Genomic DNA, 22,339 nt, shown 5'->3' on the forward strand with positions numbered 1-22,339 from the left:
GCTTCCCCAGGAACAGGGCTGTCGGCATCCCTGGAGGGGGCTCCGGGGCTTCCCAGCTGGCGGGGAGGCAGGAGCAGGGCTAGCCCCCCCTGTGCAGCAGCCCTTAGCTCGCCCCTTCCCCCCGCAGAGGACCCTGCTATCGACTCACGTGCCGAAAGCGGAGCGGAAAGCCCGGGGCTGGCAGATGCCCCCTCTGCTGCATTTTCTCTCTGTGGAGCAGAAGGCAGTGCCGGGGCAGCGTTGGGGAACATGGGGGCATGGGGGGACGCTTCTCTCGAAGGTGCTGGCATCCCTGAGGCCACCTCGCCTTGAAGAGACCTCGTCAGAGCACCTGCAGCTTCTCCTGCCAGCCCACCCTGTGCCCCTGGCACCGGGGGTCTCCTTCCACTCTGGGTGCTGGGGGCAGAGTTGGGGTCCCCTTTGGGTGCCAGCTCCGAGCTCAGCCCGTGCCCAGGAGGAAGCAGAGAAGCAGTGAGTGAGGCAGCCGTGCCATCAGAGACGCCACTGCCATCTGGAGCCACAGGGACCAGGGGCTGCATCTCCCGGGGGGAGGCAAGCGCAGACGGGGCCAGTCCTCCCGACGGGATCTGTATGATGGCTCCTGCACCAGTTCCCAGGCTGGCACCAGGGGAAGGTTGTCCGTTCACCAAGGCTCCTCCAGGCAGTTCCACAACATTGACTTGGCTCAGTTTTGCATCAGAAAGTCCAAGCTTGGCACCACTCTGGATGCCAGGGGCAGACACAGGAGGTTCCTCAGGGCTAGCAGCCTCCAAGACTGTGGCCAAGCCACCACCAGCTCCATCAGCTCCAGGATGACTTGCTCCATTGGCAGCCTCACCAGCTGTCCCAGGTGATGCAGACCCCTCCATAGATGGGGAAGAAGATGCAGATTGCAGTAAGGTTCCCATTTCTCTATCAGTGGCTCCTGAACCAGCCGATCCCTCTCCAGCAGGAACCTGGGACTGCCCCAGGGACCCTCCATCACCAGCTGCTTCACCTGCCCCTTCTCCTGTAGCAGGAGGGACCCCAGGCCCAGCACCCAGGGAAGGCTGCAGAGCTCCAGGAACACCGCCCACTCCTCCGAGGGCACTTGGGCTTGCTGGATCTGACATGGAGGACGTTGAGACCACACGACCGGGAGATCCAGGACCAGACGAGGAAGCTGCGCTGGGCACTTGATCCTTCCCAGCTGCCGTCCCACTGCCTGCAGTGGACATCAGGGATGGCTCAAACGCAGTCCCACTGCCTGCTCCTCCCAGCACCAGCTCTGCTGTACCAGCTCCATGACCCTCTGCTGTCGGCAGCCCCAGGTTTGTGCCAGGCTGTTCGCCAAGGGCAGGTGATATGGGTCCCACTGGTCCATAAGATGCTGAGCTCGGGGCATTCCACGATGAAGTCAAGTCAGTGCCTGGTCCATTGGCTGCAGGGAGACCTGCTCCCTGGGGAGCACCAGCTGCTGTCTCCCACGCCTGTGACCCCCCAAGGGACAGAGGCACGGGTTCTCCCTGGGCAGCACCAAGGTCGGGGCTCACTGGTGTCTCTGCCACAGACATGGGGCCAGCCATGGACCCTGGGGGTGGGTAAGCAGCACCAGGAGCGTTGAGGGATTCACCAGGCAGATCCACTGTTTCTTCAGCCCCTGAGAGGTTGGGCTCCACACCAGCACTGCCGGGAGCTGCAGAACCAGATGGGGACACTTGTCCCAGTGCAGGGGTTGCTCCTGCTCCTGCTCCGTCCCCAAGAGCTGATGGAGGGGACAGTTCGGCATTTGTCAAAGCTCCTGGTCCTGCAGCCGGCAGCTCTCCGGTGTTAGCAGGGTCCTGCTGAGTGCTGAAGGCTGAAGGACTGGTCTCCACATAGGGACTTTCGCTCTCTGGGTTTCCTGCCTGTGCCGCATTACCTGCGCTCTCAGCCACCTGCTCCTGAGCGAGCTCTGGACCAGTTTCGCTGTCCTGAGAGACTGGAGACAGGCCATCAGTGCCAGGGGCTGCGGCTGGGACGGGTCCTGCTCCATCACCCTGCAGAATTGAGGACGCTGAGACCACACCACCAGGAGATCCAGGACCAGACGAGGAAGCTGCGCTGGGCACTTGATCCTTCCCAGCTGCCGTCCCACTGCCTGCAGTGGACATCAGGGATGACTCAAACGCAGTCCCACTGCCTGCTCCTCCCAACACCGGCTCTGCTGTACCAGCTCCATGTCCCTCTGCTGTCGGCAGCCCCAGGTTTGTGCCAGGCTGTTCCCCAAGGGTAGGTGATATGGGTCCCACTGGTCCATAAGATGCTGAGCTTGGGGCATCCCATGATGGAGTCAAGTCAGTGCCTGATCCACTGGGGAGACCTGCTCCCTGGGGAGCACCAGCTGCTGTCTCCCACGCCTGTGACCCCCCAAGGGATGGAGGCACGGGTTCTCCCTGGGCAGCACCGAGGTCAGGGCTCACTGGTGTCTCTGCCACAGACATGGGGCCAGCCATGGACCCTGGGGGTGGGTAAGCAGCACCAGGAGCGTTGAGGGATTCACCAGGCAGGTCCCCTAGTCCTTCAGCCCCTGAGAGGTTGGGCTCCACACCAGCACTGCCGGGAGCTGCAGAACCAGATGGGGACACTTGTCCCAGTGCTGGGGTTGCTCCTGCTCCTGCTCCGTCCCCAAGAGCTGATGGAGGGGACAGTTCGGCATTTGTCAAAGCTCCTGGTCCTGCAGCCGGCAGCTCTCCGGTGTTAGCAGGGTCCTGCTGAGTGCTGAAGCCTGAAGGACTCGTGTCACTCTGGGTATCTGCATAGTCACTGCCATCCCCTGGACCTCCTGCCTGTGCTGTATCCCCTGCACCCTCGCCCCCCTGAGCAGGGACACCAGCAGTGGGCCATGCCAGTCCATCAGGTACAAAAGCCGCTGGGTTGAGGGCATCCAAATCTGAATTCAAGCCAGTGCCGGGTCCATCAGTTACTTGGGGAGCACCAGTTTCCATTCCCCATGGCTGCAGCCCTCCAGGGGATGGAGACACGGGTGCTCCTGGGGCAGCACTGAGGTCAGGACTCACTGGTGTCTCTGCCCCATTGTCAAGTGCAGACTGGGTGCTGGCCCCAGCACCTGGGGGTGGGTAAGCAGCACCAACGAGTGGGTAAGCAGCTGCAGGAGCACTGGAGGTGTCCATGGAGGCTGGTAGGCCATCAGCAAGCAGTGGTGGCTGTTCTCCAGCAGGACTCTGCCATAGGGCAGGCGGCAGGGATGGCCCAGACAGACCCACAGCCCCCATGTCCCCTGTGGGCAGCAGGGTGGCCAGAGCTGGGGGATTCATGTCACTCTGCGCCTCCGTGGGAACCTTCGGGACCGGCAGCGAGGTGGCTGTGTCCGCTGTCACTGTGGGTGTCTCACTGGCTGGAAGCAATGGGGCTGAACCAGGAGCATCTGATGACACCCCAGGAGCTCCCTGCCCATCCCTGTCCCCACCACTGGCCGGTGCCAGCGAAGCAGCTGGGCCCAGCACTGCCTGGCTGGGCAGGAGGGAGGGTTCTGCTGGGTTTCCCACTGTTCCCAGCACTGTCGCACTCTCCAGAGGCAGGTGGGATGGGCCAGCTGTGCTGAACAGCCCATTTACTGCATCTCCCGAGTCTCCGGGCACTGAAGCTGAGAGATTTCCATGGTCAGCTGGGGATGTTGCTCCCACTGGTTCTGGGGTGATGCCCACAGCCCCACTCACCGCCCCATCCTGCTGGGTCGTAAGCAGCCCTGCGGCACCAGGGTTGGAGCTCGAGGAGTTGGCACCAGCTTCACTTTGGGTATCCACAGGCAGGGTTATGCCTTCCTCGACTGTTCCCGTGGCTGGGGTCAGCCCTTGGCTTGGCAGCATGGTGACACCCACACTCAGAGGGCTGTCAGCAGTTGGTTGTGCCCCCCAGATGGCTGCCGGCGGAGGGGTGGTATGGAAGGACATTGCACCCGCAGAGGGGTCTAGATCTGCTGCTTCTCTGGTCACTGCCGCAAGGCCATCCCCCCTCACATCTGAAAACAGAGGGGTGGTCCCCAGGGGGGTGTCAGGAGCGGCCTCCGTTACATCAGGCTCTGCTTCTGGGGTGACAGCGGGGTGCTGCGCAGAGATGGCGGCAGCGGTCGTGGCTGCAGTGGGAGCAGCCGAACCCCTCTCAGCATCCTGAGACGTGTTAAGAGGCTTGGCCACGTTCGTCAGAGTTGGTACTGTAGAGCCATATCCACTCACCACTGTCACAAAAGTACCTGGCTGAGCCCCGGGAGGGAAGGATGGGCTCAACTGGCTCCCTGCAAGGATGGTCTCGGCCATCTCAGCATCAGGCACTGTGGTGCTCATCTCCGCAGTGCCCATCACTGGGGCATGGGGCCCCTCACTCTCTGCCATGATGGGAGAATCTGTCCCCACAGCAAACGGCCCCTCGGTAGTGACAGGGACAGCAGCAGCAGCACCAAGCCCTGCAGAGAAGCACAAAGTGGAGCATGATGTATGGGTGCCGGAGCCAGCAGCCTGCCGGGCTCAGCCGTGCGTCTCCTCTGACTGAGCACCAGGAAGATCCTGCCCTGCCTTAAACCCTACTGCCTCATCCCACGGCCTGACAAGGCTCTGATTTAAGAACCAAGGAGCACAGCACGGGTTGCCTTAGGCACAGCACTGCACAGCAGCTTTCACCTCCCCAGCAACAGCAGCTGCCAGCTGAGACAGAACACAACTCGTCACAGGTGATGCTGGTGCAAGGGTGGAGGTGAGGGCAGCCGCTGCAACCCAGCCCAGTTACACTGGGGATAGTACCGCCTGGCCACTGGGAAGAGCTGGGGCCCAGTAAGACCAGTGCATAGCCCCAGGGGTGTCTGTGGAGCTCTGCCACCCGACGACAGCCCGCAGCCGCTTTGCCTCACTGCAGGGACAGCCTGAGCACAGTCGCTTCTGCAGAGCCTGGGGGGGGGGGTGTGTGGTTTTTTCACCTTTCGGGTGTCTGAGAGACATTTAAATACACTTTACCCAAAGCCCTTTGGCAGATGGGACAGCCAGGGCTTAGTGAAACATTCCCTGGCTGCAAATGGCTCCTGACCTGGTGCAGTTGAAGCAGGTTCGTTAAACGTCTCCCGGGGTCAGATCCTGCCTGCTCCTGCCCTTGTCCCGCTTGCCCCCAGCTGGGCACAGGCACCTGGGTTCCCTGCCCATGGAGGGGATACTCAGCAGCTCCCAGAACCAAGCCCTGCTTACAGCTCCCTCCTGCTGCTGCCAAAATCCTACCGCACATCCAGGAGCTTCGCTGAAAGGGAATGGAGACACCCCCCTCTATCCCAGGCGTTTCTCCCAGCGCCTGCTGGCACTCCTGGGTCACGTTTCACCCAGTCTCCTTTTTAGGACAGGGATGCGGGCTCTGGGGAGACCAAGCTGCCGCCGTTGGCTCCAGGAGGAGATGGGAAGATCTGCTGATGCTTGGCTTGAGTTGGCTACAATTAGGGGAGACAAAGGGCACCCCGGGGGCGAGACCCAGCAGGGTTTTGCCGCAGCCTGACAGCCTGAGCCTGTTCCCCATCCCGGTGCTCCGGTTCATCGGGTTCCCTCTGCCAGGCAGCCAGAACCCCCTGCAGTAGAGGTGCCTCCAACCTCACCACCAGCTGAGCTCGTTAGCTTGTGCCTAGCCTGTGCCAGAGTCATTAACGAACATTATCTCCTATGTCAGACCAGTTCTCAAAGGGGGTCGATCCTCCTCCAGCCCCCCATTCCCCCTCCCGACAGGCTTCTTCCTCACCATCTTCCCTGGCTGAAATAAGTCCTTTGCACCAACCTTGCTCAGCCAGAGGAGCTCAGCCGCTTCCCTCCCCACCTCAGGGAAAACAAAGCGCATCAGCCAAGTCCCCCCAGGTTAGTTTGGCACACTCCACCCCAGTAAATCCGTCTTTTGCCTTTATTCTTCCATGCAGAGCAGGAAACGCCATCTACCCCACGCCGCCCATTCATGGGAAGCTTGTGCAAGAGGGGCCCCAGCACAGAGCACCAGCGTCTGCTCTTCTCCGGGATGTGGGTGGGATGGGAGCATCCCTGGAGCCCCGCTCTGCCAGCTGGCTTCCCTTGGCTCTCTTGCTGGCGGGGTACACAGCTGCACACAGGCTCCCGGGGCTGGGCTCTTGCCTCTCACACGGGTCCACGCCTGCAACCAGCCCCTCAGGGCGATGCCTGCCTTGTAAAACACTTTTCCAGCTCTTTGGCTGCCATGTATTGCAAGGACTGGTCGTAAGAGGACTTTCCAGTGCAGCCAGGAGGGAAAAGCATCTCATAAGCGTACCTGCTGTGCCCTGCAAGGGCTTGGGTAGCACCTGCGCTCGCAGAAAAATATGGGACGTACCGTGCAGAATCCATAGGCAGCATCCCACGAAGGAGGAAAGCGTCCACCCCCTCGTCCCCATGCCTCAGGCCTCCACACAGGCAGAGAGCTGGGAAGCTCAAAGGGAGGCGAAAGCAGCGAGGAGCAGCTCTGTCTGTCCCTCCCTGCCTGCGTCTCCTGCAGAGCTGGAGTCCCGCAGGTGTAACCCTGCTCCTGCTCCCTCCTATTTATAGGGATGGCAGGAGGAGGCAGGTTTCAGCTGCCGTCCCCTCCCGCCCCCGGTGCTTTCCCTCCAGTGTCCCTGTCACCGTTGCCTTCCTGCTGAGCCCTCCCCCTCCCAAGGGATGGATGCCCCATTCAGCCAGGGCATGAGTTGCGGTTACCCAAAGGCTGCCCTGCAGGGACCCAGTGCCCTCAGGGACCTGGGCACAGCCTGGTGCAGCTCCCTGAGCCACCAGCACCAGCCGGCGAAGCTGAGCCCGGAGCAGTGCATGGCACTGCGCACAGCGGTGTGGCACCCACCCCACAGACCCCACAGCAGCTTCTCCCTCTCTGAAGATATTCAAGACCCGCCTGGATGAGGTCCTGTGCAGCCTGCTGTAGGAGACCCTGCTTTGGCAGGAGAGTTGGACTAGATCACCCACAGAGGTCCCTTCCAACCTCTAACATTCTGTGATTCTGTGATTCTCCTCATGGTCCCTGTGGGACCTGCTCCCCACGCCAACCACCCCACAGACACCAGGGGACTTGGTCCCCACCCAGGGGAGGGAGCCACGGAGCAATGGGTGGTGGTGATGGGGCAATGCCAGCTGGTGCCACCTTGCCTGAGGGGACACCGTGGGCACTAAAATCAGCGGCCGAGCCATGTCTCAGCCCACGGCAAGGTAGGACACAAATCCCCATTTGGCTCAAGTCTTCCCCAGGAGCAGAGGCAGGTTATAAAGCAGCGAGAGGTCTGGCTGGGGGCAGGCCCTTGGGTGTCAGCTGAACCCCCCAGCACTTAGCTGCAACTGGGAGCACTGGGAATCCCTGTCCAGAGCCCCAGCATCCCCAGTGGGGCTTTGAACCTGCACCTCAGTGTGTGCACAGCAGTGCCAGGCTGCTGGAAGAGGGTGAATGGGCCATGGAAGCTCCTCTGCAAGGTGGGATCAGCATGCCCAGAGCAGCCCCAGACCCCTTTCCATGCTACGGGGATCCCCTCGGTCACTTCACCCTGATCCCCTGGGTCACTTCACTCCTATGTCTCCCCTTCCTTCCCCCGTTCCCCTGGCACAGCAATTCCTGCTCCCCCCCCTTGCAGACTGCTGCCAGCTCCCCCATGAAGAGCATTATGCAAACCCCCAACACTACATGGTTTTGTAATCAATTCAACGCTTCTTAACCAGAAATGCCCCCAGGCGACTCCTGCGCAGTGTTATTAGGGCTGTTAGGCAGTACACGGTGTCCCGCCGGAGCCGGCGTCCACCGAGCAGGCGGCAGCGGCAGGGCACGCCGCGCGACAGCCTGACCCACCGGCCGGGCAGCGTCGACGGGGGAAATGCCAGAGGAGGCCAAGTCACGGCCGACGAAACCCCATCCTGTAAACCCACGCATTACCCCCAGCAGCGGGAACAGGGCACTGACGGTAAATCAGGGGAGAGCACCGCTCGCCCGGAACGAACTCCCACCTGCCGAAAATACCAGCGTGGGGGCTAAGCCGGGGGGAGGACGGTTCTTTGGGGGTCCGTGCAACCAGCACTGCAGATCACGGGGTGACCGCGCAGCCAGTGACCACCCAAGCAGCTGCCACACCTGGGCTGATGGAGGATTAGAGGGATGCAAACCTGCCGTGGGAGAGTCATTCCTGCCTGTGCTGACGATGCTGTATGGCTTTGGAAAGCCACCCCGATGAGGAATATGTGCTGACGCTGGAGAGAGTTGCTCCAGCTGGTGTTTGAGGTGTAAAACATGGTGGAAACCACAGGGATTTTTGCAAACCTGCTGCTCAGCACAGGGGAAAAAACTCAGCTGAACCAAGGCGCTTCCAGCCCACCTTGTCCTCAGCCCACCCGCAAGCTTCTGCCTGTAGTGCGCTGGGACTGACACCATCTGGAGACCCTCATGCCTGTGCCTCCTGCCCATGCCGTCCCCCAACAGCACTGTCTCCCTGCTGCTCTTCCAGCACAGTCACAGCAGTGACAAACCAAGCTCTGGCATTGTCATACCCTCCCAGGAAAGCCTGCAGCCACCATGGGTCATCCCTCGTCTCAGGGATGGTGCCCCCCGTTCCCACCCTAGGAAGGGGCTTTTCATTGACCCTTCTGCTACACCTGAAACTGAGGTCCCAGCAAGCCACCAGCTCCCGAAAGGACAACCATCATCTGCAGTTATCGAGGACCAGAGCATCGTACAGGCACCAGAGGCCCTCAGGACCCGCAGCTGGGGGGCAACGTTATGAATCCCAGCGCCCAGGCGCTCTGCACCATCTGGCACAGCACAGCATGGCCCAGCACGGTGCCTTATCACCCTTCCGGGAATTAATGGGCTGGTTGTTCCAGCCCTGCAGAGATCCCGGCATCTCCTACCAGCGCCGCTCTGGCCTCCTGGCAAGGACATTTGGAGAGGGCTCAGGGGTGGTGGTGGGGGGAACCGGGTTATCCATCAACCGCACAGGTTCTGGGTGACTTGGCAAGCCAGGCATGTTGCAACACCCTCCTGCCAAACAGCAGGAGCCGGACACCAGCAAGGTGAAAGGGAGAGGGACACTGGAAGGGACACCTGAGTCACAAGGGACTCGAGACATGAGCCCCGTAATGGTGCTGGGCCCTCCAAAGATGGCAGTCCTGCTGGACTGCTCCTTTGGACCATGCTGATAGATGGGTGCGGGTCACAGCAAATAGGCTGAGAAATTATTTATGGGCTGGGAAAGCAGCGGGACCTGGACCCGACCTCCCATGGCCCCTCTGCTCAGGGTCCGTGGCAGGCAAGCAGCTGTGGGGTGAAGGTGGTGGCCAGCATCCTCATAGATGGCAGGCATGGAGAGCATGGGCAGTGTCCAGAGCTTGTCAGAGCTCCATGTTCCCAACACCCGGGCAGTGCCCACTGTCCCCATGCGAGCCATGTCCCCCCACTGTCCCCCTCTTCTCCGTCCCAGGATGGAGGGCACAGGGGCTCAGTAGGACCGGAGCACATCCTCCGCCCACTGCCCCCCAACCACGATAACGGTGAAAGGCAGCCATCCTGGCGGGGGACAGCCAGTTCCCCGGTCACCTTTTCATCCCAGCACTTCGGGACCTTTTCCTCCCTTTGTGACGCAGTTTGGCTCCATTACCCTGGCCTTGGCCCCCAGCCATGTCCTGGGGTCTGAAGTTATGGATTCAACAGCCGGAGAAAGCAGCCCGGCGGGACGCGGCGTGGGAGGACTCTTGGCCGGGCTCCATGGCGTAGGCAGAGCACAAGGATTTCTTTCCCAGCACCCCACCAGGTGTCTGGCATGGGGACCCCTTCCGGCAGGCTCCCCGGATCCCTGCCCGGGCGCTAAGGGACCTCTCTTGGTGCCGACGGCTCCAACAAGCCCGCAAAAGCCAGGCAGCATCCGACAGAGAGCAAAAGGGGCAACCCTGGGATGCAAGGGGCATCCCAAATGGGAGCATTCTGATGAGCTGCCTGGGCGCAGCCCCCAGCCCCAGCCCAGCCTCCCCCAGCCCCTGCGAGCCGGCAGGCAGCCGGGTGATCCCAGGGTGCCTCTCCCCATCCTGTCTGGCTGCTGGATCCTTCCCAGACGGGTGACAATCCAGGGAGCCCGGGAGCCGTCCCCAGGTTTGGCATCCCACAGCCCCATGTGGCCCCTTCCAACTCTCCCTGTGCCGGCGCAGGCTGCCAGCGAGGAGCAGGGATCAGCCGAAAATAACCCCCAACGAGCAACGTGGCTATTTTGCTAATTATTTCAGTTTTCAATCTCCCGGCGAGGTGACTTGCTTAGGCTAATAATTGCTTCGGTTGGATTTTATCTGGCTAATTAATCAGTTAATAAATTACTTTGCTGCAGGGGGACAGACGCCACGGCTGTCTCCCTAGCTCAGCACTGGAAAAAAACAGGGAAAGAGCACAGCCCACGGGGTTTCCACAGCCCCACAGTGAGCACAGCTGCCCCGGCAGCGGCGGGGTGTCATGGGGTGGAGAGCACCGAAGAGCGGACCCCCAGCCTGTCAGGCTGCTGAGTCATCCTCAGGAATGTCTGCGGTGGCCCCTGCCAGGAGGTGACAGCCCTGAGCCCGTCTCTCCGCTGAGCAGCTTTTGGGACTCGGCTGGTTTTACTTGCTGGTACCTCTGCTAGATGGCGAAGCTGAGGACTGGAGAAGACAACTTGGAAAAAAAAAGAAGTCGTCATCTTTGCCACGGAAAATGTGGGATTTCCCTTTAGTGCCCGGCCCGTGTTGGCACGGGTGTGCTTCTGCATCAGCGACTCTGCAAGCAAGACGGGGAGAGCCGGTGCGCCGGGCTCTGGCTTCACTGGCCCTCTGAGCGGCAGGGCTCAGGAGCCTGGCTGGTCCCAGGATGGGGCTCAGGTCGGAGGTGGGGGCTTTCCTCTCCTGCCTCCTTCCCAGAGCCACCCTCGGGCTCCATCCTGGCCCACTCTGGATGTGAAACAGCCCTGGAGCGTCTCTCAAAGACCTCGGGCACCGCAGCCTCCCTGGGTTGCAAATCCTCAGACGTCACCATCACCGAGCCCACGAGTGCCCTGGGCACAACAGTACCGGGGGGTCCAGGTCTCCTTTCTCTCATCCATCGGTCCCCAGGGTGGCTTTGGTGGCCGAGCCAGCTCAGTCCCAGCTGTGAAAGCCCAGTCCCGCAGGGTCCCCTCCTCCCAGCCCCCCCGTGGCACTGGAGGGGTCTCACCGTGGGAGCCAGGTCTGGTGCAGGGTGGTGGGAGGGCTCGGGCTCTACAGACAGGCTGCAAGAAGGGGCGGGCGGGGGGCACTGGGGTCCTCTGGGGGTGTGCAGTGAAGGATGGGGGGTCCCAGGTTTGAGAGGAGCTGTATGGGATACCCCAAAGGGCTGCACCTCTGTGGGGTAAGGAGCTGGGAGCAGAAGGCTTGCCAGTCCACAGGAGCCATGGTCAGGTCCTCCTCATCCCTCGCCACTCCACTGCCAGGCCAGTGCACGGGAATGCCGTCTGCAGGTCCCTGCGAAGCTGGGGGAGAGGACAGCTGTCAAACCGCGCCGCAGGTGGGGTCCTCCCCCCGCTCCCCACCCAGGAGGGGCCTGATCCTGGACCACAGCAGCCAAAGGAGGGTCTCCTCTCCATCTGAAAGGGCTCCGGGTGACGTTCAATGTGAGACCCAGCCATTCTCCTGCTGCTGCCTGCCTGACCCCCTCCCTGGCTGCTTGGACCGTGGCTGGCAGATGCAAAATGCACCCCCCTCCCAGCACACCTCACCTTGGACAACACCAGCTCCTGCACTGTGGTATTCCCCAGGTCCAGGGGAACAGTTAGCCGCAGCGTCAGAAAGAGGTGAGACGCACCTAGGGACAGAAACCACAGTGCTGGTTATTGCCCTTGAACCTTTGCCAGTGCCAAAGGATCTGGAGGACTCTCCCCAGGATCACTGGCACAGCCACGGGACCTCCTCCCAGGTTAATCATGTCATGGATGCCCTATGCTGTCAGCAGAACGACCCTCCTCCTGTACAGCAAACCACACGTCCCAGAGAGAATCAACGCCCCCATATTGAGAGCACAGCAAAAGCAGTGGGGGGTTCCAGGACCCTGGAAGCCCAAAGCCATCGGTGCTGGGGAGGTGGTGATGCCCACAGGGCACTGCACTTACTGGTGTTGGGCATGGCGGTGGGGCAGCCAGGCAGTGTCGTTGGCAGGTCAGCAGCGGTGCTGAGGGTAACCTCTGGGGTCTGGGTTGAGTCGGTGGCGGGGGAAGCGGGCTCTGTGTCTGGGCAAAGCAACGTTACGTTAGCACTGTCTGCAGAGAGGTGCAGGATGCTCCTACAGCTGGGGACAGACCAAGCCAAAATGAAGCCACATACGTGAAGCCACCCATGTACATGCTCAGCATCCCCATGGAGATTTGTCACCCTGACCATGCCCTTGCCTTCCAGGCACCCCACAGCTGCACCCACCTGTGGCTGCACTGGGGGTCCCAGGTACTGTCGGGGTGCCTGGGGTTGGCCCTGTGGTTGGGGTGGAGATGCCAGGGGTGGTCCCAGATGTGGTCCTAGCCGGCTGGCTGGGAGTGGGCGTGCTCCCGGAAACCCTTGTGCTGGTGTCAGAGGTGGCCGTGGTGTCCGCTGGGGTCCACAAGATCTCGGCCGAAGCGGCTGTCGGTGCTGGTGTGGTGGGAGGAGGCGCAGTGGGAGAAGAGGCGCTGCCAGTCCCCAGAGATGTGCTGGACCTCTCCGGGGTGGAGGCTCCTGTTTCAGAGCTGGAGGGAGGGACGGTGGCTGCGGTGGTGGAGGCGGTGGTGGGCAGCAACATCGAGGTCTCTGTGGGTGTTGGGGAGGCAGGGAGAGTCGGGGACACGGTGACTGTCACATCTGTCACGGTGCTCCCTGCAAAGAGGTGGCAGAGTGAGGCACGCAAGGGCGGCGGTGAAAGGCCGAGACCACGGCTGTGCTGGGAACGGTGCAGCATCGCCACCAGCATGAGCTCCCCAAGCTACGCATCAGCCATGGATCATCAGGAGTTGAGATTCACCGTCCTGCGTGGATCAAGCACGTGGATGCCCTCAGTGGGCATCAGCAAGGCAGGGCACGTAAATCCCCCAGCCTGACCAAGCAGGAACAAGCCATGGGCATCGCCAGTCTCGGGGCAGAAACTCCTGTAGGCACCAGCGATAGATAAGACCCATTCCACCACCTTCACCCACCCCTGGAGGAAGTCAGACAAACCCGTCCGACGGGAAGAGCCACGCAGGAACTGGTGACCGTGGGACAGGCTGGAACCGCAGCAGCAGCAGTTTACACAAACCTCTCTGCTGCAGACAGGCAGGAACTGATAGCGCCGGGTGTAAATAATGGCAGCGGGGGAACCAGCCCCAGAGAGGGGGGGCCACGAGGAAGAAATCCCAGCTTGCAGCTGAGGGCGAGCTGCTAGAGATGTGCAGTGACCCATGAAAGCTCTGCAGCGGGGCTGGAGGATGCGGGACAGCCGTCCTCGCTGGCCACACGGACTCCTTGCCAGGGCAGTGTGCTGTCCGTGGGGAAGCCCAGGCATCTGTCACCCTCTCCAAAAGGATACTCAAAACAGCCTGGCTGCCCCAGCCTCTGTCAAGGGGGGGGGTCTGTGAGGTGGTGGCTTTCAACACCAGGCTGGATTCCCTGGTGATCGCAGCCCAGACTGGTGAGTCTGGGGCTCTGCTCACATGGCGATAAGGAACTGAGCCACGAGCCACCATCTGCTTTCAGCCAACCCCACCAGAAACTCCCGAAGCCCCCGGGAGCCGCTCTCTCCCCGAGGTGCTTCAGGCAGCAGTTGGTTAAATAACATTGTGGGGAAGGGCAAAGGTCTGCTGCCAGCCCCTGCCCGGGTGGGTGTCTGCGCTGAAGGGCCTCACCCTCACACAAAGCAGGGTCTGTAAGCCCACCTCTTCCCCATTCAGTAAACAGCACCCACAGTGCTTCACCCCCAGCACCCCACAGGTGCCTGCTGCCGGCGCAGCACCCCGCCAGCCCGGGAAGGATGCTCCCCGCTCTCCACCCGCCCCGCGGAGAGCATCGCGTCCCGCTCAGCCCTTACCCAGCGCGAGGTGCATCACAGCGAGGGTCAGCAGCAGCAGGGGCAGGAGCAGGAGCAGGGGCAGGGGCAGGGGCAGCCCTCCTCTCTGCCCAGCCATGTCCCAGCAGGTGGGAGCCAATGCCCCCCCGCAGGCACTGCTCCGAGCGCTCCCCACAGCCCCGGCACTGGGGTTTCCAAGTCTCCTTTGCCCAGCAGAGAAGGAGCATCCAGGTGGGTCCTTTCACTCCTCCGGTGTCAGCAGAGAAGTGGGGGTTTCCACCCGACACGGACACTCCCAGGGACGGTCGCAATGCCAAGCAGACATCAGCTGCACGGCTGGACCCAGAGCAGCCACAAGCAGCGGGCAGGGCCACCACCGCAGCAGCGCAGGTCCCTGCAGCTGGGGACCGTGCTGTCCTCTGCCTGCTGAGGGGATGCTGCCACAGGGAAAAAGCCCTGGGGAGCAGCTGGGCTGCCTGGGACCGTCCCTGCGCTCTACCGCAGGGGTGATGTTTGGTGGGCTCTCCAGGCACCAAGGCCCTCAGGAGACAACCGCTCGCTCTGTCTGAGAGCAAGGAACTGGCTGAGAGAACAGTCGGAGCTCAGGAAGGGCGTGCTCCAGGCTGAGGGTTTGTCCCCTGGGCTGTCTGCACAGGCATCACTTCCCCATGTCACAGCATGTCACGGCTGAAGCATGCCGCTGACAGCCAGAGTCGCTTCCTTCTTCTCAGGGTCAGGACAAGATCAGTCGGAGGTGCCTGCAGGCACTGGGCCAGGGTACAGGCACTCCGTGGGCAGACAGGCGTGCTGGAGGGCTGCCAGGGGACAGCCGCCCTGCTGCTGTACAGGTACACCCGGGCACTGCCTGGGCACAGGCGCACGGAGGGCATCACCGGGGTACAGGCACTCTGCTGAGGTGCTCTCACACTGCAGGCGTTACACCAGGGTACAGGCACTCTGTCAGGATACAGTCGCACCGCTGGAGTACAGGCACACCAGGGGCATGTGCATGGCCGGGGACACTGGGCCAGGGTACAATCTTCCTGCCAGGGTCAGGTGCACGGAGGGGGCTGCTGCCAGGGTACAGGCATAGCCCCAGGGCAAAGACTCCTGGAAACACCACCGGGAAACAGCCATGCTGCTGGGGCACAGGCGCCCGGGGAGGGGCACTGCCAGGGTACGACTGCCTGGAGGGGCTGCCAGAGTACAGTCACACTCCGGGGGTACAGCCACACCGCCGGGGTACACACGTACTGCTGGGGGCACAGCCACACGGCCGTGGCACAGTCGGGGTACAGCCACACTGCCACGGTACAGCCACATGGCTGTGTACGGCCAGAGTACAGCCACACGGCCGGGGCACGGCCGGGGCACACTCACACGGCACAGTCACACAGCCGGGGTACAGTCATGCAGCCGGGGTCACACAGTCGGGTACAGCCACACAGCTGGGATCACACAGCTGGGGTACAGTCACAGGGTACAGTCACACAGCCGGGTACAGGCGCGCAAGCAGCACCTCCCCACAGACCCTGGGGATGCCCCGCCCCCTCCCTAAGCCCCGCCCCTCCCAACACCCACGGCAGACACGTTCCCGCACAGGCCACGCCCCCTAGGTCTTTCCCCGCCCCCAGCCCCGCCCCGCGCGCGGCCCGCAGCGCCGCCCCGCGGTGCGCCGAGGCGCGGGCGCGGTGCCGCCGCCAGCGCGGGGTGCGGTGTGGGGGGCAGCGGGCGGTCCCCGGCCGAGGCGCGGGGAGCAGTGTGGGGCCCGCCCGCCGCCCTGCAGAGCCTGGAGACGGGGCGGCCGCCCCGGCGCTGGGGGCCAGACCGCGGGCGGGGCTGGGGCGAGGGAACGGGGCGCCTGGCGGGAGCGGGACCCCGCGGGGGTTTGTCCCTCTGCCCCCCGGGTGCCCCGCGGCTGCTCTCACCCGCGGCGGCACTGGGGGTCTCGGGTGCTGTCGAGGTGGAGGTATCAGCGGTGGTCCCGGCCAGCTGGCTGGGGGCGGGGGTGCTCCCGGGGACTCCCGTGCTGGTAACTGGGGTAGACGTGGTGTCCGACGGGGTCGTCCAGGGCTCGGGCGAAGCGGCCGTGGGTGCCGGGGCAGCGGGAGAGGTGCTGCCGGTGCCCGGGGCTGTGCTGCCGAGCGGCATGGCCGCGGCTGGCCCGTGGCGGGTGCTGGTGCCCACCATGGTGCCCACCCAGGTGGGGGACACCAGAGTAGAGGTGGGGGGTGGGAGCGTGCTCATTTCGACTCCAAACGAGCTGACGGCCGGGGCTGTGCTGGTCCCCACAGACGCGACGACGGTCGTCTCAGCACAGTTGGATGTCGTGGCCACGGGGGTTGGGGTCGGGGTGCTGGTGGTGAGCCCCAGCTCTGCTGTGGTGGCGTTAGGTGGTGCTGGGGTGCCGGTGGGTGACCCAGGCGTGCCGAGGGTTGAGCTGCTCCTCGCCTGCGGCGTGGGGATGCTGGAGGCTGCCGGGCTGCTCCCCCAAGGCCTTGCAGCACTGGCTGTGAAGGCGTCGGTCGGCACCTCCACGGTGGAGGTTTCAGGACTGGAGGGAGGGACGGTGGCTGCGGTGGTGGAGGTGGTGGTGGGCAGCAGTGTCGAGCTCTCTGTGGGCGTTGGGGAGGCAGGGAGAGTTGGGGACATGGTGACTGTCACATCCATCATGGTGGTCCCTGCAAAGAGGTGGCAGAGTGAGGCATGCAAGGGCTGATCATGCCCTTACCTTCCAGGCGCCCCTCAGCTGCACCCACCTGTGGCTGCACTGGGGGTCCCGGGTACTGTCAGGGTGCCTGGGGTTGGCCCCGTGGTTGGGGTGGAGATGCCAGGGGTGGTCCCAGATGTGGTCCTAGCCGGCTGGCTGGGAGTGGGCGTGCTCCCGGAAACCCTTGTGCTGGTGTCAGAGGTGGCCGTGGTGTCTGCTGGGGTCCACAAGGTCTCGGCCGAAGCGGCTGTCGGTGCTGGTGTGGTGGGAGGAGGCGCAGTGGGAGAAGAGGCGCTGCCAGTCCCCAGAGATGTGCTGGACCTCTCCGGGGTGGAGGCTCCTGTTTCAGGGCTGGAGGGAGGGACGGTGGCTGCGGTGGTGGAGGCGGTGGTGGGCAGCAACATCGAGGTCTCTGTGGGTGTTGGGGAGGCAGGGAGAGTCGGGGACACGGTGACTGTCACGTCTGTCACGGTGCTCCCTGCAAAGAGGTGGCAGAGTGAGGCACGCAAGGGCGGCGGTGAAAGGCCGAGACCACGGCTGTGCTGGGAACGGTGCAGCATCGCCACCAGCATGAGCTCCCCAAGCTACGCATCAGCCATGGATCATCAGGAGTTGGGATTCACCGTCCTGTGTGGATCAAGCACGTGGATGCCCTCAGTGGGCATCAGCAAGGCAGGGCACGTAAATCCCCCAGCCTGACCAAGCAGGAACAAGCCATGGGTATCGCCAGTCTCGGGGCAGAAACTCCTGTAGGCACCAGCGATAGATAAGACCCATTCCACCACCTTCACCCACCCCTGGAGGAAGTCAGACAAACCCGTCCGACGGGAAGAGCCACGCAGGAACTGGTGACCGTGGGACAGGCTGGAACCGCAGCAGCAGCAGTTTACACAAACCTCTCTGCTGCAGACAGGCAGGAACTGATAGCGCCGGGTGTAAATAATGGCAGCGGGGGAACCAGCCCCAGAGAGGGGGGGCCACGAGGAAGAAATCCCAGCTTGCAGCTGAGGGCGAGCTGCTAGAGACGTGCAGTGACCCATGAAAGCTCTGCAGGGGTTTGAGGGACGCAGGAGGAGGGGACCTACAGCTCGAGGCTCACAGGAGGTACAAGCCTCAGGTTTATTCCCTGTGCCCAACTCAGCGCTGCTCTTGCTTTGTGTGAAGTGCAGACATGAGGACAGCATTTGCAGTTTTCCAGGCTCACAGCATCCCGGTGATGCTGCCATCCGGGCAGGGCCGTTTGGTCGTGCTGGGCAGATCATAGCAAAGGCAGTGAGTCCAGCAGGGACCAAGGTTCACCAAGGTGGTCCAGCCTGGACCAAGGTCTTCTCTGCCCGGATGGAGACACACAGGAGAGGCAAAAGAAATAAAGCCAAGCTCATGGCTCATGTGTTGCAAATCACAGCCCTTTTTGCTCACTGGGACGGGGCTGAGATGTCGGAGAGCAAACAGCACCCATGGTGTTTCACCTCCGCGGGTGAAGCCACCCCAGGACCACCCACCACCCTGGGGAACGATGTTGTCCGCTCACCACCCGCCCCACTGGTACCACCGCATCCCTCTCAGCCCTTACCCAGTGGGATGTCCAGCACAGCAAGTCCCAGCAGCAGCAGGGACAGCCCTCCTCTCTGCCCAGCCATCTCCAGAGCCAGCGACCCCACTCCCCGCGTGGGGACAGGTCCCTGCACCCGAGGGCGAAGGCCGAGGGGACGGTGCCAGCGGGGAACTACGCTGTCGAGCGACGGCTGAAGGTGACCGGAGCTGCTTCCTCGTTCCCGGGGGCAGGGAGGGGAGGCACCGGCGGGCATTGCCCTCCCCTTCAGGGGACCGGTGCTGCGCCCATGGCGCGCCGGGGACATCGGCGCAGCACCGGTCCCCAGGTGCGGGGTGGGCGGTACCAGGTGCTGGCGCCACGCCCCTTCGCCAAACGCCACGCCCTCCTCCCCGCCCCTTCTCTGAACGCCACGCCTCCCGCCCCTTAACCACGCCCCCCGCGCCGCCGCCGCTTGTGTAACACCCGGAGGACCGCGTGGGTAGGGCCCGGGGCCCGGGGCCCGGGCAGGGCAGGGCACGGCACGGCACGGCACGGCACGGCACCGGGGTACCGGTAGCTCAGCGCGGTCTCGTTTCTCTCCCTCGCAGAGCCCACACGCAACCACGCTGCTCTGGTTCCCGGCCCCGGCGGTCGTAAGGATGAGGCGGGGGGGAAGGAAGCGGAAGGTCGAGGCCACGGAGCTGCCACGCGTGTCTCAGAGGAGGAAGGAGGAGGAGGAGGAGGAGGAGGAGGTGCAGGAGGCCAGGCGGAGGGCGGCCGCATCCGTGCGGGAGTTCAAGTACAACAAAAAGCGGGTTCGCCTCGTCTCGCAGGGCTCGGACCTGAAGGACGATGCTCGGTGCATCCTTTACTGGATGTCCCGGGACCAGCGGGTGCAAGGTGCGAACCAGGTGGCGGGAAGGGTCGGGAAGCAGAGCTCCTGCGGGTGGGAAAACCCTTGGTCCCTTCCCCCGGTAGGCCTTGGAGCTGGTCCCCCCCCTCTGCGAAATGCCATCTCCATCCCCTCAGCAAAGTCTCCCCCCGACGCTGCCCCCTGCGCTTTCTCCCCAGATAACTGGGCTTTCCTCTACGCCCAGCGCCTGGCCCTCAAACAGGAGCTGCCTCTGCGCGTCTGCTTCTGCCTGGTGCCCAAGTTCCTGGATGCCACCATCCGCCACTACGGTTTCATGCTGAGGGGCCTGAGGGAGGTGGCCGAGGTACAGCTGCCGCAGAGATGCCCACGTTGGGTGGGACAGGGGAGGCAGATCCGTCCCTTCAGCGGGTGGTGGTGGGACGGGGTCTGCAGAGGAACGAGCCACCATCCCGTAGCCCTTTCCCCCTCGCTGCAGGAGTGCACAGAGCTGAACATCCCCTTCCACTTGCTGCTGGGCTACGCCAAGGATGTGCTGCCCGAGTTCGTGGTGGAGCATGGCGTGGGTGGGCTGGTGACAGACTTCTGTCCCCTCCGCCTCCCCCGGCAGTGGGTGGAGGACGTCAAGGAGCGGTTGCCGGAGGATGTGCCATTTGCACAGGTGCGTGCCCGCATGCTGGGACGGGAAAACTGTGGCTGGTGAGACGTGGGAGAAACTTGTCTCCTGTGTTTCGTGCCTGGAGCAGTGTGCTGGAGTAGCCTGAGCAGAGAGCGCGTGTCGTGTCATCGGGACCGTTTGCTTCTCATGGTCACACCTTCCTCCATGGCTTTGCTTCCCAGGTTGATGCCCACAACATCGTGCCCTGCTGGGTCGCCTCCCCCAAGCAGGAGTACAGTGCCAGGACCCTCCGGGGCAAGATCCACGCTCAGCTCCCCGAGTTCCTCACCGAGTTCCCCCCCATCGTTCGTCACCCATATCCCCCGTCCTGCCCAGCAGAGGTACCAGAGGAGACACCTCTACACCCACTCGCGTCCAGCCCCAGAGAGTTTCACAGATGCTTTGTGATCCTGGGAGGGAATGGGGACAGTGACCCACCTGAGGTCACGTGCAGGTGGTGTGGAGATGGGGATGACGTGGGGAAGGGAGGTTCCTGCCTCACTGATTCAATTACTAGATCTCTGCCGTGCAGAGCTGGTTAAGGGGAGAAGGCTGGCATGAGCTGGGGACTTGCTGGTTGGGGACATCCTGGGGACATAACACTGAGGGCAGCCCCGGCTGAAGAGCATCTGCAAATGCACTGACGCTGCTTGGTGGCCGCCCAGCCCATTGCTTGGGAGGCCTGTTACTCCAGCTTGCAGGTGGACCGCACCGTGAAGGAGGTGGAGTGGGCGACCCCTGGCATGGCTGCGGGGCTGGCGGTGCTGCGGTCCTTCATCGCGGAGCGGCTGAAATCCTTTGGCTCCCACCGGAACGACCCCAACAAGGCGGCGCTCAGCAACCTGTCCCCGTGGTTCCACTTTGGTGAGCATCCCAGGCTTCCCACTCAGCAGCGGGAGCCAGCACGGTGCCTTGGACCAGCAGCCTGACTTGCTCCCTCCCCAGGCCAGGTTTCCACCCAACGAGCCATCCTGGAGGTACAGAAGCACCGGGGCAAGTACAAGGAGTCGGTGGACACGTTCCTGGAGGAGGCTGTGGTGCGGCGGGAGCTGGCTGAGAACTTTTGCTACTACAATGAGAATTACGACAGCGTGCAAGGTGACATCCCGGGTTGGGTGGGCAATGCTGGGGGCCTGGCTGGCACCCACCTGGTCACCCCAACTTGGCAATCCCCTTTCTGGTAGGAGAGGGGCTGTGGGGGCCCTAAGGTGCCACCATTCGGTACCTTTCTGGAGGTAGGACAGGAGCGGGCAGATGCCTGCTTCAAGGCTGGTGCCTCCAGGGCACGGTGCCCTCAGTAGCCCAGTTCTCCATCCCTTCCTCGGGGCCTTGCAAGGAGCAGGTTGCTCAGTGTTACTCCTGATCTCTGTTGCTCAAAGGTGCCTACGACTGGGCGCAAACCACCCTGAAGCTCCACGCCAAAGACAAGAGGCCTTTTCTCTACGAGCTGCAGGAGCTGGAGCAGGGGACCACGCATGACCCGCTCTGGAACGCTGCCCAGGTAGCACCCCGCATCTCCCCCACAAAGTGCCGAGCCTTTTCCCGGGGGGCAGAGGTGAGCTGGCACGGACTGACCCCTGCGACTCTCCCTTTCCCCCCAGCTCCAGATGGTCCGGGAGGGCAAGATGCACGGCTTCCTGCGGATGTACTGGGCCAAGAAGATCCTGGAGTGGACCCGCTCCCCCGAGGAGGCCCTGCGGTTTGCCATCTACCTCAACGACCGCTACGAGCTGGACGGGAGGGACCCCAACGGATATGTAGGCAAGCTGCAGGAGGGGGGCATGGGGCTGGGGGGTCTTCTCTCTGCTGGCCAAGGTCGCGGAGGTGGGGGGAGAGCTCTCTGCAGACAACCCAGCCCATGCTGCAGCCCATCCTGCTTTGCACCCGCATCCCACCTGCTCTCCGGACGCCTCCGAGCGAGGGGGAGAGCTGACGCTCCGTCCCCGGGCCCGGCAGGCTGCCTCTGGTCCATCTGCGGCATACACGACCAGGGCTGGGCAGAGCGGGCCGTCTTCGGGAAGATCCGCTACATGAACTACGCTGGCTGCAAGCGCAAGTTCGACGTGGGCCAGTTCGAGCGTCGCTACGGCCCCCGCGCGCCCTCCCCGTGATGGGCGCAGCACGCCCCGGCTGCCCAGGCCCCTCCGTGCTGGGGGCAGTGCCAAGGTGCCGGCTCGCACCTTACAGCCCAGCCAGGCATCGCCCCGGGTGCTGTCGGAGCAGCGAGCCCCAGGGTGTTGCAGGTCTCCTTTCTCTGCCATCACCCCCTGCTCGAGCTGCCCTTTCTATGAGCACCGTGCTCAGGAGTAAGCCCAAGGCGCCATTGCTGCTGCTCACCACAGCTTCGATTTAGGCCGAGCAGGGCTGTTCTGGGGAAAAAAGGCTCCTCGTGCCGTACTGCCTGCAGGGAAGCCCTGCTTCGCTCCACGCGGAGCCAGCGCTGCGCTGGCCTTGCATACGCATCCTTCAACAGCTGTTTTAAAGTTTACAGTTTGTATCTCTTGTGTCTGTGGTGTTTCTGGCTGCGCGGGGAGAGCCGGG

The 22,339-nt window shown here is 63.2% G+C and overlaps 2 protein-coding genes across 2 annotated transcripts; one reads left to right on the forward strand and one right to left on the reverse strand.

Moving 5' to 3' along the window:
* Window positions 1-10,805: 10,805 nt before the first annotated feature.
* On the reverse strand, window positions 10,806-18,620 carry LOC142361124 (uncharacterized). Its single transcript, XM_075418116.1, has 7 exons — window positions 18,309-18,620; window positions 16,785-17,213; window positions 15,954-16,706; window positions 12,432-12,860; window positions 12,128-12,244; window positions 11,738-11,823; window positions 10,806-11,491 (listed from the first exon to the last, which is right to left on the reverse strand). Exons 1-7 carry the CDS (start codon window positions 18,592-18,594, stop codon window positions 11,417-11,419), a joined length of 2,175 nt encoding a protein of 724 aa, XP_075274231.1. The 5' UTR covers window positions 18,595-18,620; the 3' UTR covers window positions 10,806-11,416.
* A 121-nt stretch (window positions 18,621-18,741) lies between these two features.
* LOC104326458 (deoxyribodipyrimidine photo-lyase) lies at window positions 18,742-22,295 on the forward strand. Its single transcript, XM_075418117.1, has 10 exons — window positions 18,742-18,768; window positions 18,878-19,169; window positions 19,341-19,486; window positions 19,619-19,801; window positions 19,981-20,139; window positions 20,464-20,662; window positions 20,744-20,896; window positions 21,178-21,299; window positions 21,400-21,559; window positions 21,755-22,295. The coding sequence occupies exons 2-10, from the start codon at window positions 18,929-18,931 to the stop codon at window positions 21,907-21,909; spliced, it is 1,518 nt and encodes a 505-aa protein (XP_075274232.1). The 5' UTR covers window positions 18,742-18,768; window positions 18,878-18,928; the 3' UTR covers window positions 21,910-22,295.
* Window positions 22,296-22,339: the final 44 nt, after the last annotated feature.

Source organism: Opisthocomus hoazin, chromosome 4 (assembly GCF_030867145.1).
Source record: "Opisthocomus hoazin isolate bOpiHoa1 chromosome 4, bOpiHoa1.hap1, whole genome shotgun sequence".
Classification (NCBI taxonomy): domain Eukaryota; kingdom Metazoa; phylum Chordata; class Aves; order Opisthocomiformes; family Opisthocomidae; genus Opisthocomus; species Opisthocomus hoazin.

Bases quoted from the DNA above. Each gene is read 5' to 3' on its own strand.
- LOC142361124 (XM_075418116.1), bottom strand. From the start codon at position 18,594: ATGTCCCCGGCGCGCCATGGGCGCAGCACCGGTCCCCTGAAGGGGAGG. The intron at 12,245-12,431 runs GTGGGTGCAGCT...TGCTTTGCCCAG, and splicing joins GACCCCCAGTGCAGCCACAG to ACACAGAGCCCGCTTCCCCC. The intron at 11,492-11,737 runs GTGAGGTGTGCT...CCTCTCCCCCAG, and splicing joins AGGAGCTGGTGTTGTCCAAG to CTTCGCAGGGACCTGCAGAC.
- LOC104326458 (XM_075418117.1), top strand. From the start codon at position 18,929: ATGAGGCGGGGGGGAAGGAAGCGGAAGGTCGAGGCCACGGAGCTGCCA. The intron at 19,487-19,618 runs GTACAGCTGCCG...CCCTCGCTGCAG, and splicing joins GCCTGAGGGAGGTGGCCGAG to GAGTGCACAGAGCTGAACAT. The intron at 21,560-21,754 runs GCAAGCTGCAGG...CGGGCCCGGCAG, and splicing joins GGACCCCAACGGATATGTAG to GCTGCCTCTGGTCCATCTGC.